Source organism: Labeo rohita, chromosome 20 (genome assembly GCF_022985175.1).
Source record: "Labeo rohita strain BAU-BD-2019 chromosome 20, IGBB_LRoh.1.0, whole genome shotgun sequence".
NCBI classification, from domain to species: domain Eukaryota; kingdom Metazoa; phylum Chordata; class Actinopteri; order Cypriniformes; family Cyprinidae; genus Labeo; species Labeo rohita.
The window spans coordinates 18949657-18965948 of NC_066888.1; the positions used below are offsets into that span (position 1 = coordinate 18949657).

General features: G+C 37.3%; 1 protein-coding gene across 2 annotated transcripts in view; it reads right to left on the reverse strand.

Annotated features, from left to right (window-relative positions):
• Positions 1–16292, reverse strand: part of ryr3 (ryanodine receptor 3) — a 105689-nt gene that overhangs the window by 24579 nt on the left and 64818 nt on the right. For both annotated transcript variants that reach the window (XM_051139582.1, XM_051139581.1), the window contains 25 exons: positions 14423–14555; positions 12480–12583; positions 11629–11764; positions 11333–11516; positions 11080–11188; positions 10846–10966; positions 10481–10650; positions 9065–9285; positions 8810–8900; positions 6798–6938; positions 4760–4923; positions 4585–4663; positions 4381–4470; positions 4125–4271; positions 3968–4027; positions 3797–3872; positions 3582–3705; positions 2775–2890; positions 2612–2679; positions 2379–2500; positions 2036–2085; positions 1888–1948; positions 1554–1792; positions 330–411; positions 113–243 (listed from right to left, as the gene is read on the reverse strand). In XM_051139582.1, the coding sequence (XP_050995539.1) occupies positions 113–243; positions 330–411; positions 1554–1792; positions 1888–1948; positions 2036–2085; positions 2379–2500; positions 2612–2679; positions 2775–2890; positions 3582–3705; positions 3797–3872; positions 3968–4027; positions 4125–4271; positions 4381–4470; positions 4585–4663; positions 4760–4923; positions 6798–6938; positions 8810–8900; positions 9065–9285; positions 10481–10650; positions 10846–10966; positions 11080–11188; positions 11333–11516; positions 11629–11764; positions 12480–12583; positions 14423–14555 (3019 nt within the window). The remainder of the gene's footprint in view (positions 1–112; positions 244–329; positions 412–1553; positions 1793–1887; positions 1949–2035; positions 2086–2378; positions 2501–2611; positions 2680–2774; positions 2891–3581; positions 3706–3796; positions 3873–3967; positions 4028–4124; positions 4272–4380; positions 4471–4584; positions 4664–4759; positions 4924–6797; positions 6939–8809; positions 8901–9064; positions 9286–10480; positions 10651–10845; positions 10967–11079; positions 11189–11332; positions 11517–11628; positions 11765–12479; positions 12584–14422; positions 14556–16292) is intronic.

Genomic DNA, 16292 nt, shown 5'->3' on the forward strand with positions numbered 1-16292 from the left:
TGTCACCAAAAATCAATCTGCCTATTATGATTGGCTGCAGATGCACCATATTTTCATTATATGAAACACCAAATGATTTTAAATGGCCTCCGATCCTGCCAAATATACTCACTAGCTCGTTCTCTTGGTGTCTTGGTGTTGAAGACAGATTGGGGGTTGTGCATATTTAGGTGGGGTTCCAGGAAGGCAACAGGCATGGCCCCAACCAGAGTAGATAAACATTCACCCAGCACTGGAAGCTGTCTGTAAAAGCCCAATATTGTCGTCTCAGTTTCAAGAAACGGATAGAAAACAAAACTAAAAGTTCTCAGAAATGAAGCTTTTTGTACTTTTCCACATAGATGTTTTTGCCAGTGCCCAATGAGTAGAGGCTGGTCAGGATGCGGTAGCAGGACAGCTGGATGTCGTCCACTGAAGCATACAAGTGCAATTACTTTCAGGAATACAATTATTTTACAAGCAAATACGTGGCATATTGATGTAGGCTTGGAAATCCAACTCCTTCTAAGATTACTGGTTCCAAACATTGAATATTATTTTAGTACTTTTCAAGAAAAAAAAAATGCAACTGCCAAATTATGAGAGAATTTGGATACAAATAGATTACTGTAACTTTTTGCACAATGTGTGCTCACACAAACTTTATTGGTTTTCTATAATTCTATCATTTTCATCCTGTTTGCCATTTCCTGTTTATGCAGTTTCCATGGCAGTTCAGTAATAAATATAAATTCTGAGGAAAATATAATTCTGAAAGTCAACATAATGAGAAACTTTTTTATAACTGTGATAAATTGAGATTTATACATCATCTGAAAGCTGAAAAAATAAGCTTTTTTATTAATGTATAGTTTGTTAGGACAAAATTTGGACGAGATAATCTGGAATCCCAAAAAATTGCCTTTAAAGTTGTCCAAATGAACTTCTTAGCAATGCATATTACTAATCAAAAGTTAAGTTTTGATATATTTTTACGGTAAGAAATGTACAAAATATCTTAATGGAACATGATATTTATGTAATATTCTAATGATTTTTGGCATAAAAGCAAAATCAATAATTTTAAAATCATACAATGTATTGTTATATGTATTGCTACAAATATACCCATGCTACCTATGACTGGTTTTGTGGACCAGGGTCACAATTATAATTTTGCATCTCATTAAATTGTTTCCCTTAATAATGACACAGCATAAAGGTATCATAATAAAGAGAAACATTCTTATATATTATTATAAAATTAGTTAATTTTGAGCTGAAAAAAAGGAAAAATTATGACTTATTAGCACACAATAATGAGACTTTCTCTTAATCACTGCAATGAGATGCTAAGTCATTATTATGAGAAAAAGTTTTAATAAGAAACTAAGTATATCATGAGTTTCTCATTATTTTGAGATGTTAAATCATTATTACATGAAAGTTTCTCATTACAAGAAAGTTTCTTATTTTGTGTCATTCATACAATAAAGTTTCTCATTATAAGACATTCTAAGAATCAGCTCATGAAAACAAACATCATACTGTAGGTCAAAGAACAGCTGACTCACGTAACAGCTCTGCTCCAAACTGATGTTGGGTGATATACTGGAAAAGAACCGTCAAGATGGGCAGCAGGGCCACTGAGGTGTAGCTGATGATCTGTGTAACGCCCTTCATCTGGGTGCGTGACTGACCCAGCTTCCCCAGCTTTAAGTTCTCCAGAGTCTTCTCCAGGTCTTCCGCTGCATTCTCAAAGAACGTCCTGACACCAGCCTTCACCAGCTCTGAGCCAGACTTCATCACAGTCCTACGGGTCATAACAGAATCACATCAAGACAACTGAGACATCAACCAGCATCGGCTGGTCAGCGATTCGAGTCACACTGAGATTTTAAGCAGTACCTGAAGTCCAGTGAGCGTGACAGGATGTGCAAGCAGCTCACCATGGTGGTGGAGTCACTTCCTAAAAAAAAACAGAAAGTCTTAAAGCTGTAGAATGAGGTTCGTCAGGAAAATTTAAAAATATTTGAATACTCTTGAGATGTCTTACCAAAGAGTGATATTCTATGTCTGACAAGGGCTGCCAGCTTACAGAACAAACTGAGGAAGAATAGTTCAAGTTAGCATGACTGTACATAAAACAATGCTTGCATCCGAATAAGCAGTGAATATGCAAAAAATGTCAGAGAGTTCAGTGGCTCCTTTGAAATGTAAGTGCTTTATGAAAAATTGAGAAATCTATACGATACTGAATTCAGTATATAATCTAAAGGAATAGGAATTCCTGGACATAATATTTTATACTAAGTTCATACTATTATATGTTGAAAGTTAATTACTTATACAATATGATGTATATTTATAACAGAATTTGGCTTAATTAACAGCAGCACCTCGTGATCATCTCCTTCTCTTTGTTGGATGCGTAGCCACTGCTGCTCAGGCTGATGTTGGGGGATGACAGGAAGTACAAACAATGGTTTTTGAAGTACTGGTCTATGAGGGGCAGCAGAACCTACGTTGTAAGTGATCAAAAGAAAATTATTTTAAAAACTGGCCTTTAACTTCAGTTTCAAGACTGTTCTGTGTATGGTAAGACAGTGTCTTCTTGAAAACTGAAGGGTACCTTAGCAAAAAACTTGATCTCTTGATCATGGGGAGATTTTTCTGTCTTCCCACTGGTAGCCATAGCCTCTGAAAAAGTTGGAAGAAAACAATTGATCAGCTTGATATGTTTATATGTTATTATATCAAATTTTCTCTCAGCCCATTCATAACTTTTTTCTCACCAAGATGGGCGATAAACTCCTGTGCAGAATCAACATAATTCAAGAGCCTCTTGAGGAACTTATAGGCGATCCGCTTTTCCATAGAAGAGGAATCCTGCTCCATGTCCTTCAGACCTCTGCATATGCACAGTAAAAAAATGAATAAAGAGATCACAGACGTTGCAAACATCCTGTAATATAGTGACTCTACTGAAAATCAATATAGTACCAAAACAGTTTGTTATATAAAAGTATCAATAATTTCCTGAAAATTAAACAGGGTAAAAACACAAAGGCATTATTATTATACCTCTTAACCCTGTTTACAAAATTTTATTTGTATTATTTTGTAGATAATATATGTTTTGTACACTATCATTCAAAAGTTTGGGGTCATTTTAAAAATTAGTCTCTTATGCTCACTCAGTTTGCATTTATTTAATTAAATACACAGTAAAAACAGTAATATTCTGAAGTTTTATTACAATTTAATATAACCGTTTTCTATTTCAATGTATTTTAAAATGTAATTTATACTAAAGATTTCAAAACTGCATATTCATCAGCCATTACTCCAGTCTTAGAAATCATTCCAAAATGCTGATTTAGTGCTCATGAAGCATTTATTATAATAAATTGTGCTGTTTTTCAGGATTCTCTGAAGAATAGAAAGAAGCAGAAATAGAAATCTTTTCTAACATTATAAATAAAAAGATCCATCCTTGCTGAATGAAAGTATTAATGTCTTTAAAAATCTCACAGACCCTAAAGATTTCAACAATGCTGTTTTTTTCTGATTATATAAGACAGTTTTGAGAGTACACTGACCTGCTGATGGCATATCCATTGACCTGGAGGAATTTAAAGAGTTCCTGGGCCTTCTCTCGATCTCTGTACTTCTCCTTTGCCGTCAGTGTGTCATACGGTACCAACAATGGATGACTTCCCCCTCCTTTCGATGACAACACACAATGGGTCAATGCATTTGGGACAGCTTAGACAGGATTGAGCCAAACAGACTTTTTCCAAAAGAAAAGCATCACCTTTAATGTCAAGCTCCTTTTTCTTCTTCTTTGCCCAAATGTTGTGGTAATTTTCTGCAACTGTTTCAACCATCGCCTGTTGAGATGATTTAAATGAAAATACAGGTTTGATACACATAGTATGAACCATGTTTTGTTGGTAACATTTCAATTCGACACTTCGTCACTTGCCTGTAGTTCTCTTGACAGAATAACATTTTCCAAATCTTGTGGGGCTGGAATAAACTCACCCTGTTAAGTGTAAAAGAGGCAACACAATGAGCTAAATGCTTTGATTTGTTGACAGACACTACAAAGAAATAAACACCCTCCTGTTGTATAAAATGACCTGAGAAGATTCTGATATCTTGCGCTGTTTTTCTGTTTCCCGTTGCTGGAACATAGCCTCTCCTTCTTTGGTCCTCTCAATGTTCCATCCCATTGCCAACATGCTCTTCAGAGTCTCTTTCACAGGATAGCGGTACGTCTCCCTTTCCTATACAAAGTGACGGATTTAAACAGATTAAAATTCCTCCTTTGAAACTGGCATTTGTTTTAGAGACAAAAGTCAATACGGAAGAATGTGATTTGGATTTTATGTGTACCTTTTCACTCAGTGCTTTGTACGGTTTCAGAAGTGGATGAGTTTTAGCTTTGTCATCTACTTTATCTCCCGCAGTCCAGCCGAGAGCAATCTATCACCATACAAGATAAAACGAGCAGTCATGCTTTGTCTAATTCAACAGAACAGATCGAGTGGCACAATAAAACGTGCAAGATTAATGGGATGAGTTTTAACAATGTCCAACCTTCTCAGAGGACCATTTCTCATGGGAATGCTCGGCAAACTTGCTTGCAATGTAATCTAGCTTTTCAGGCAGTGAGATGCTGAAAGATAAAATTTATATCATGAGGTCCACAGAAAGGTAAAATGAAAGGATTTCTACATGTGCTTTCAGCGGCCAGTGTTTCAGTGGTACTTACTTAGCAGTGTTAATAGGCTGGGGGTCAAAGTTGCCTTGCGCATCCACAGAGGCCTGCTTAACTAATGTGGAACCTGGGCTGGAGTCGACGTAGTCAGGTGGTATGGCACCAGCTATGGCACTCAGACACGGCATGGCCATTTTGAAAAGCTCTGCATCATATTTCTGGAAAACAGACAATGGAGTCAATGAGCAAAGTTTGATCAAATTTGCTGGTTTAATTTAAAATTCATTGTTCCATCAAAGATGGCAAGCCGTCCTGACCCAAGTGAAGCAAAACAGGCCCAAACCATGAAACCACCACCATGTTTCACATATTGGATAAGGTTGGATAATTGGATAATGCCTCTAATTTGAACCAAAGTTTAATTTTGGTCTCACCTGTCCACAAAACATTTCTCCAAAATTTCTCCAATGCTTTGTCCACATGATCTTAGAAAAACTACAGACGGACAGCAATGTTCTTTTTGGAGAGCAGTGGCTTCTGTGGTTCAGTGTTCTCCTGATGGTGGATGCATGAACATTAACATTAGCCAATGTGAAAAAGGCCTTTAGTTCAGAAGTTACCCTGGGGTCCTTGTGGACTTTTACATGTCTTGCTTTTGGAGTGATCTTTGTTGGTCAACCACTCCTGGGGAGGGTAACAGTGGTCTTGAATTTCCTCCATTTGTACACTATCTGTCTGACTGTGGATTTGTGGTATCCAAACTCTTTAAGAGATGGTTTTGAAACCTTTTCAAGTCTGAGGAGCAACAGCAACTCTTGTTCTGAGGTCCTCAGAGATTTTCTTTGTTCGTGCCGTGATTCACTTCTACAAACATGTCCAGACTTTGACAGATCCCTGTTCTTTAAATAAAACAGGGCATTAACTGACACCTCATAGTCATCCCATTGACTGAAAACACCTTTAAACAGACAGACTTTAACTTCACCTTCAAATTAACTGCTAATCCTAAAGATTTACAAAGTTTTGCCACTCACAGATATGTAATATTACATAATTTTCCTGAATAAATATTTCCTGAGTCTCTCGTTTGTTCTAAACAGTTAAACTGAGCACTGCTCTTCAGATTCTTCAGTTTTCCAACATCTTTTGCATATTTGAACCCTTTCCAGCAGTGACTATATGATTTTGAGATCCATCTTTTCACACTGAGGACAACTGAGGGACTCAGACATTTACTGATACACCAGAAGGAAACGTGCATTAAGAGTCGGGGGTGAAAACTTTTTGAATTTGAAGATCAAGGCAAATTGTACTTAATTTGTCTTCCGGGAAACATGCAAATATCGTCTGTTGCTTCTGAAGGGCAGTACTAAACTGAAAAAAATGTTTCAACAAAATAAGAAGAATTTGGACATCTTCATCCTGTTCAAAAGTTTTCACCCCCCAGCTCTTGCATCATGTTTCCTTCTGGAGAATCAGTGAATGTTTAAACCTTTTTAATAGTTGTGTTTGAGTCCCTTAATTGTCCTCAGTGTGAAAAGATGGAAAGGGTTAAAATATGCAAAAGATGCTGGAAAACTGAAGAATCTGCAGGACATGGAGGATTTTTCTTAAGAACAGTGCTCAGTTTAACTGTTTAGAACAAATAAGGGCCTCATGAACAACCATCACAAAACAAAACAAACAAAAAATTGTAGATCATCCAGGTAACCACACAGAGTTTTAAGAACCAAGGTTTCCCAAACTTTTGAAGGAGGTTGTTTTAATGATTTCAGCTATTTGTTTGTCTTGTGGACTATATGTAAACATCTTTTATGTAAAATATCTTACTCAGGACAGTACTAAAAAAAAATAACATGCATTTTGTATGATCTCTCCTATTCTGTTAAAACTATTCACATCACAAAACTTTCGCATACCATCATATTTTTATTTGGGTGAAAACCTGATGATCCTTTGAGCTATATTTATACAGACATATAGAAAATTCTAAAGGGTTCACACATTTGTACTCATTGGCATCAAAAAACAAATAATTTGATTTTATTTGCTTAACTGACAGCCCAGAGTTACACTAAAGTATGTTTTGTACCTTTTGAGAAAGAGCATCAAAAAGTCCCCAGAAGAGTTTCTTGGTGAGATGGAGTTCCTCCTCTGATGCCATTCCATAGCTGCCCAGGCCTGTTGGCAGACAGTAGTACTTCCAGTTCTGCTCATAGTGATTGGTCAACAGCTGCAGGGGTAAACAGATATGTGGATTAAGCTGTCAACATTTGGGATACTTTAAATTATACTCCTCAAACAGACTGTGTTTAAAAAAAAAATCCCTCATTATCTAGAACAAGGATTGGTTTTATACTTTATAATTTAGGGAATTTCAAGTTCACACGTCTGAAAAATAATTTAAAGGTGAGTGTGTTTTTCTCCCAAGCCCTCTTCTGATAACCCTGCCCTATGGTAGGGTGGTTATGATAGGGTGAGACAGCTGCCAGCAGAGAGAGAAGGTGGTGAAACCAAGAGGAGAGTACAACCTGCTCACACCTGCCTATCAAGGGATCATGGGTAGGAGGATCTGTGGTGACTCATGGTGACAGTTGCATCAGGTAATGTGTAATCCAGATGCTCTGTGTGTGTGCAGGGTGTGTAAAGCTGTCAAAACACATGACAGAAGTTATACTATGAGCCGCGTGACCTCTCTGTAATGAAGCATACTTTTCACCAAGGATGACGTGTGTGCCCTGTTATTGCTGTGCATTTGCACAAGCTGTCTGGAGTTTTTGCAAAACAGTGCAAACACACCCACAAGATTAATCCTGAATGCGAATCACATGAAACACATCTTGTGGATTGGTGCGTATCTGGCGTACATAATTTAGCTCTTTAAAATGGACAAAAGGGCACTTGAATAAATTTGTGTTTGGATTTGTTTGATCAAAATGCTCTTCTCCACAATGTGATCATCATTTGATGAATCATTGGTGCCATGATCAACAGAAAATGCACACAAACATCTTTTTAATGCCATTAAAAGCACCACGTTAATCACACAAAGAAAATAGTGCTGGGTTTGCTGTATGAGGTGGAACTTCCATAGCAATTTATATAGAAATATGGCATTCACAAGAATGATGACTGACTTTATTTAAACATTCATGATGCAGTGCTATTTTACTGCATTTAGAACCTTAGTTGAATCGTATGTGCTTAGTGACGCATGTTTCGTGCTGAAATACTATGCACCTTTTTATTGCCATTTATTGGCACTAGAACCTTATTAAAATTAATAATGTAACCAAAGGGTAATAAGAATGAAATGTACACTAGGGCTGAGTTTTTACACAAATTTCACAGTTCGATTCGATTCTGATTCACAAGCTTGCAATTTGATTCCTGATTCAATTCGATATTAATTATTTTGGACATATATCAGAAACAGTATATGCTAAATTTTCTCAAAGGAAAAAAATCTCATAACTAATGCTGTGAAATATACATGAAAATCAGTTAGTACTACATTACTATAATATTGGAGGGAAAAATTAACTAAAAATTAAAATAGAAAACAGTTATTTGAAATTGTAACAATATTTTAATCAAATAAATGCACCTTTGGTGAACAAAAAAAGCTGTTTTACAAAAATATTTAAAGGTATAGCTCACTCAAAAATTGACATTCTGTTATTAATTACTCATCATCATGTTGTTCCAAACCCATAAGACCTTTGTCCATTTTTGGAATACAAATTAAGAAATTTTTGATGAAATCCGAGAGCTTTCTGACATAGGCAGCAACGCAACTCCCACGTTCAATGCCCAACAGTGGTTCAAGCGTAATGTTATAAAACTACGAGAATACATTTTGTGCGCAAAGAAAAAGCAACTTTACTCAATAATTTCTTCTCTTCCATGTCAGTCTTTGATGCACATTCACTAGAGTACAACGACGCAAGTATTGTGCTCCAAATGCCTTACAGGTTTGGATCAACATGAATAATTAATGACAGAATTTTCATTTTTGGGTGAACTATACCTTTAAAAATCCTACCAACCCAAACTTTCAAATAGTAGTGTACTTACTGTACATTTACTGTTTACTAAACTCACCTTAATGGGCATCTTGCAGTACTCTGTAAGCTGTGGAACATCAAACACAAGACGACGCAATAGTTGCTGCAGCATAGATGGCCTCAGATGCCTGGAGAAAGAATATGAATAACATCAGATGATACCTAACCTACATTCCAGCAATTTCTAATCAGGAAATAGTATGGTCTATAGTATGAAAATGCAATTTAAGTTTTTACTGAGCTGAGGAAACCATCCCAGCCACTCAGCTAAAGGTTTTCAAGAGGTTCTTACTTGCAGATGGCCAGTAGACATTCATCAATAGCATCTCTCTGGGCCTTGGTGAGTGATCGGCCCTTTGAGAGGCGATAGATGGTGTGCAGCGTAGAGTCAACAAGTGTTGCGTAGTGCTCGGTGTGAGCGAACAGATGAGCACAGCGGGTCAACAGAGGAAGTACTGCGGATCCAATGTAGCGGTTCATGGCCAGGGCTGTCTCTGTGGTCCTGAGCACCTCCTGATGGATGCAAAAAAAAAAAACAGCATATAAATGAGTTTAATGTTTAGAATTTTAGAATGATTAAATGTGAATCAGTTTTAATAATCCAAAGCCATAAAATAGATTCTTAAAGGAGAAGTCTATTTCCAGAACAACAATTTACAGATAATGTACTCACCCCCTTTGTCATCCAAGATGTTCATGTCTTTCTTTCTTCATAAAGAAATTATGTTTTTTGAGGAAAACATTTCAGGTGCTCCGAGTTTGAACTTCAGAAATGCAGTTTAAATGCTTCGAACGATCCCAAATGTGGTTGTAAACTATCCCAGCCGAGGAACAAGGGTCTTATCTAGCGAAACATTCGGTTATTTTCTTAAAAAGAATACAATTTACATACTTTTTAATGTCAAATGCTCATCTTGTTTTGCTCTTCCCAACCTCTGTTTTTCCGGTTCATGACAGTTAGGGTATGACGAAAAACTCCCATGTCATGTTCTCCCTCAACTTCAAAATCATCCTATACTGCTGTTTTACCTTTTCTGTTAAGGGTGTTTGATCTTCTTTGCATGTTCACTGTGCAAAGACTGGGTCGGTACTTCTGCAGCGATGTAGGATGATTTTGAAATGATTTTTGAAGTTGAGGGAGAAAATACGATTGAAGTTTTTTGACATACCCTAACTGTTTTGAGCCAGAATACATAGAGTTCAGGGAAAGCAAGACAGGACAAGCATTTGAGATTAAAAAGTATTTAAACTGTATTTTTTAAATGAAAGTAACAAATCATTTTGCTAGATAAGACCCTTCTTCCTTGGCTGGGATTGTCTGCAACAGTCTGAAGCTGCACTTAAACTGCATTTTTGAAGTTCAAACTCGGGGCACCAAATCAGTCCATTATATGGAGAAAAATCCTGAAATGTTTTCCACAAAAAACACAATTTCTTTACGACTCAAGAAAGAAAGACATGAACATCTTGGATGACAAGGGGGTGAGTACATTATCTGTAAATTGTTGTTGAAGTGGACTTCTCCTTTAATTTTATAGCTAAATTAAATGGGTTCTTTTCAATATTCATACAGTATCTACTTTCTGTCTCTGCTGAATCACTATATTTAATGGTTGGCATCACATGAACCTTTTAGGCTTTTTCCACACACAAGCGTGATAAATTTATGTCTGCGATTTCTCTTTTTTGCTCTGCAAAGCACCCGTACCGAGTCCAGGGAGGCTGATGCGCGCAGGTCTGGCAGGAAGCCCACCTCCAGCAGGTGCATCAAGAAGCTTTGGTCGTCAATACCATAGACACGGTCCAGGAACAGCACCATGGGTGCTTTGTGCTCCGGACAGAAGCTGGCATTCATATCTGGCTCTGTCACAGTGCCATCTAAGAAAACGACAGAGTTAAACAAAAAGACATTAGGGTTATAATGAATGCAGGACAAGGAGCACAGATAATGACACACGTAGGGATGAAGATGACATTGAAAGAGTAATAGCATCAATCAATCTTAGGCACATAATGAGTTTCAGAGCTTATGTCTTCAGACTCTTTCAAAGGCATCTAGTGACATGTACAAACCTTTATTGACGACCGGCATTTTGAGTGGAATACTAATAATTCCGACCAAATCCTTAGTGGGAACTAAAGAACGGAGGATGGCACGGATACGCAGCGCTTCACCCTTGCCTTTGTTTATAAGCTGTAAAACAGCACCAGCATAATATTAAAGTGAATAGTGCAATAGTAAAGGAAACTGCAAGTTTTGCCCCAAGCTTTGTAAATCAATAAAAAGTGGCAGAAAAGAGCACTCACATGCATCTCAGGTGCACAGCGGCCAAGAAGATCAATAAGGGCTGAGTAGAAGGACATAATAGAGTTGCCCATGTGGGCGACCTCCTCCTCCTCTTCATCCTCTCCGACGCTGTCAAAACAAAGAGTGAACATGCTTATTTTAAGCCATGCTCGGTTATTCCTGAGGTCAAAGCGTGGGTAGATAGGACTTCTCGAACTACAACTTTCGACTTGAAAGTAATGCATATTTGAAGGAAGAATTCAGTAGTCTTACATTGGTGCAGCCCCCTCGGGTAAATTAGGCAGGTCTAAAGCAGGATCTTCTGAGATCTTGATGGCTTCCTTCATGGCAGCGAGTAAACCTTGCCCTCCCTCTCCTCTGAGAGCAGGTCCAAAGCACTCCGGACGCCTGATCAAAAGCTTCACTACTACATTAGCGTTCTCTTCGACACTTTCACCTGAGATGAGAAGAACACACACATTCACGCACAAGTAATGACACTTGTGTACTTTTCCATTAACCACGACACAAAACAATCAAAACTCATCTTTGGGGTAAAATGGACTAACCATTGACAAAGACAGCAAAACGTAGGAAAGACAAATAGCGTTCTCCCTCTATTGGGTTCCAGCCAATATCTGGGTATCCCCTGGCAATGAGCATCGGGCAGTTCTGCAAGCCACAGCCTGCCAGATATGTCACCACCTGAAAACACACATGGACAGGATCCAAAATGAAAATAATGGCACTAAAGATTGGCTTAGCCAAATTTATTTGGCAACCATTCAGCCGGTAACTAAATCAGGCAGTGCAATGCAATACATCAATACAGCTTGATCCACGTTGCTTTTTAATCTGATGATGCCCTACTAAAAGCTCAGTGACTATAACAATTTTTCTACCTCAATATCATAAAAAGCTAATTTAGGGTGCCTAAACTGCTTTTCCCCCCATCCAGAATTGCGGCATATTGCTCACACTGAACTACCAAAACCAAAATATAAAGATGAAAACATCCAGCTTTTTCTTTGCGTGAAAAAGGGCGTGGCCGTTCGTAAATTTTATAGGTCTGGCTTCCGGTCTCATCCGTGTCCAGATATTTACAGCTGTACAAAACAGCTGGTTTTGCTGCTTGATATTGCAAAATGGTGTGTTTTACCATATTACCATATTTTAGTGTATTATCTTAATTATGAGCACACTTATTTGTAGTGCAAGCAGTTTAACCGTTTACTGCACTTCGTTTTTCTTTTTGTTATTTCACTATGGCGGAACATGAAACGGAAGTCTCACTCATAGGCTTACTTCCACATTGAAGAAAAGGTGGATAAATTCCATGTAATTTTTTAAAGCACTGTGTGTTATTGAGCACTGTGTGAGCAGAGATGATGTTGTGCTGATGTTGAACTGATGTTGTTACCTTCTCAAGATCAGGTTCTTCAAGTGCCAGAGCTAAACTGTTATTGTCCATCACAGAGGAGGCAGCCACATCTAAAGGTGTGGAGCCTCTCATGGCTGGGCATGCTAGAGAAACAGGAAACTAAGATTATTTCCAATGCAGATTTTTAATAAGCCAAAATCACCAACAGATGGCAGTCTTTCCTTTTTTTCCCAACTAGGTTTCCAATGCTCTTGTCCATGTTATTATAATATGCTCTGCTGTAAACCTATAGAAATAGTTTTCTAAAATATCTTCTGTTTAGGAATTATAAAGCGCTGTAATCTTTTTCAATGTATGCTTGTATGTAAATTCTATTAATTATTGTTTACAACTGTACATTTCAGTATACTTGGATGGAATTTCTGATTACAGTCTAGTTCTGCTGCTTTGCAAATGCCAAACAATAAGCTTGCATCAATTAAAAAAAAACATTAATAACTAAAACTGTAGCTGTGTAAAATGTTAACATCAAATTGCACATCTGTGGATGCAGCGCCTGGCCTTATCTGCATCTGATCTGATTTTTGTCCTGTCATTGATCTAGGGGTGATAAGGCCTATAAAGAGGTGAGTGGGCTCAAAGCTGCTCATTAATGTGCTGTTATAGGAAACGAGTCCTGCAGAGTCAGGTGCTCTCAGCTGCACAAGCTATTATTCACAGTCAAAACGGCGCACTGTGCAGGGTTGCCAGATCTCGCTCAAAAAACAAGCAATCTTGCCTTACGCAACAAGACAGAAATAAATGACTTTCAGGATAAGGAGGGTTTATGGATTTTTTTTTTTTTTTTTAATGCATGTAGGATGCATAATTAATAAACAGTGACAGTAAGAGAATTGATAATGTTTTAAAAGATATCCAAAAGAAATATCTTCTGAACTTAACCAGCAAATCTGCATATCAGAATGACTGGCTGGAGTAATGATGGCTGAAAATTCAGCTTTGCAATCTCAGGAATAAATTACATTCCAAAATATAATTAAAATAGAAAAATACCATTTTCAAATGTAGTAAAATTTTACAATATTACTGTTTTACTGTACTTTCATATCAAATAAATGAAGTCTCTGTGAGCCATAGAGAAAATTTGATTTCATGCTAAGTATACTACAAATATTATGTATTTAATAAAATACCCTGCAGTTGTACTTGTAGTTTACTAAACTGGTATATTTAAAGTCTTCTAAATTGGAACAACTAATTTTGTACTTAACGCACTTTAATTGTGCAGAAGTATTGCTTAAGTCCAACTAAAGATATACTTAAGTATATTTAATTGTGCTAAAGTGGAACTATTGAAAGTATACTTTAGGTGAACTATACTTAGCATAAAATAAATGCATTTTAAATCTATTATTTTTCTTACTAGGGAGCATATGAGACTTCAAAAACATTAGAAAAATCTTACCAAACCTTTGGTAAGAAAATCCTAATTTCTCATGCATAACGCTATGTGGAAAACAAAAAATGTGTGCTTTTGTGCATTTCTGCATTATTGGAGTACGTGATAGGTTGGAAAAGGACAAACAAACTACTGCGATTAATAACAATTCGCAGAGTGTGGCTCAAACAGCAGGTGGGGATATTACATAACTCCTATTAGAGACCTTTATTGTGCTTCGGAGACCAAACACAGCGGTGTAACTACCCAATTTTTATGGGGTATGTAACACAACATTTGCCACTCCCCTTTGAGTTGCTGTCCTCTGCAGTTTATGCGTAGCATATCTCAGTTTTGTACCCACAGCTATCATTAGCAAGCTCAAATACGTGACTGTGTTTATAAAACAAGTCCAAAAAGACAGAAAAAACAAAACAAACCGCCCAAAGTCACTTTAATAAGTGGACATGGCAACACAGACACTGTGATTCAGCCCTGCCTGACCTGCATCCCTGAAGAAGTGTGTGTGTGTGTGTGTGATTACCCAGTCCCACACTGCTGTTCTCCAGGAGGTAGCTCAGGTGGTCAAACATAGCCTTCTGGTTCTGACGGCTGATGCGACAGAAGTAGCACAGGAAGCGACAACAGCTGGCCACCATCTTGGGGAAGGCAATCTCCTGAGAGTTAAAAACAGCATTCATTTCACCTCTGCACAGACGGAGATCGTTTCCTTCACACTTCAAATTAATCCTTCATCCTTTTTGCGTGCGTGTCCTCACACGGCGACTAAATGTGTGCAATGTAACATACTGTGGATATCGAAAGATCCCCCCAGACGACTAAACCAGACTGAAATCCGAGACAAGCGAATACAAGCAAATATGTTTTGTGCTTCATCTGAGCAGGGAATATGGTCACCCTAAATGTCTGGAACCGACATCCCCGTGCGTGAGGCCTCTTTAATGAGGCTGCCAAGCAGAAATGAGAGACACTGTGGCAATGTAATATCTGGTGCAGTCAGTGGTATTAATTCACGTCCTAGACTACTGACAAACCCCAAAAAGGACTGGCATGAGAAGCGACTCATTCCTTCTGTTCTTGTCTTAGCTTTCCCCCTATTGCCATCACTAATGCATAAGGAGGTATTAAGCTGTTAGACACGAGGCACCATAGGTACTGTATCGTCCTATGTACTACATGTTATTCCTTCTAGATATCGGGTTTAGTTTGAGGTTTGGCTGAGAGGGGTTTGGTCTGGACGCACGAGTGTCCAACTGAGTCATGAGATCTTATTATGATTATAAACAATATTATCTAAAGTCTACAAATTTTCATTTATGAATTTAAGCAGAAGGTTATCCAAACTGACTTGCAACCTGTGTGTTTTCTTTATTATTTGATAAAACGGACAGAAGAAACTTCCTAAGCACAGTTGAGGTCAAACGTTTACATACACCTGTTAATTATTTTACAAAATGCATGTTATTTTTTTATTTAATACTGACCTGAATAAGATATTTCACATATAAGAAGAGTACATATAGTCCAGAAGAGAAAATAATAGTTGAATTTATTGAAAAAATCCCGTTCGAAAGTTTACATACACTTTTTGTTTGGTAATAGTTGTTCATGAGTCCCCTGTTTGTCCTGAACAGTTAAACTGCTCGCTGTTATTCGTTTTTCAGCATTTTTGTGTATTTGATCCCTTTCCAACAATGACTGTATGATTTTGAGATCCATTTTTTCATACTGAAGGCAACTGAAGGACTCATATGCAACTATTACAGAAGGTTCAAACACTTACTGATGCTTCAGAAGGAAAAACGATGCATTAAGAGCCGAGGGTGAAAACTTTTGAACAGAACGAAGATGTGTACATTTTTCTTATTTTACCTAAATATCTTATTTTTTTCATTTAGTACTGCCCTTCAGAAACTACAGAAGATACTTACATGTTCCCCAGAAGACAAAATAAGTTAAATTTATCCTGATCTTTCGCTCTTAATGCATTGTTTTCTTCTGAAGCATCAAAATTCTGTAATGAACTATCACTAAACAAAAAAACAAAAACAGGTAACAACACAGTATTAAGAATCAAGCGTATGTAAACTTTTGAACGGGATCATTTTTATAAATTCAACATTTTTTTTTTTTTTTGTAGACTACATGTGAACATCTTTTATGTGAAATATCTTACTCAGGTCAGTAATAAATAAAAAAATAACATGCATTTTGTATGATCCCTCTTATTTTGGTACAACAGTTAACATTTTGCAGATTCTGCAAGGTGTATATAAACTTTTGACCTCAACTGTATGTGCTTTACAACTATCAGGATATAACAAAATACATAAAATGAACATAACCAAAGCATCCCACCCCAGAAAAAGCACCTTCTGTGGCAGTGTGGCTCA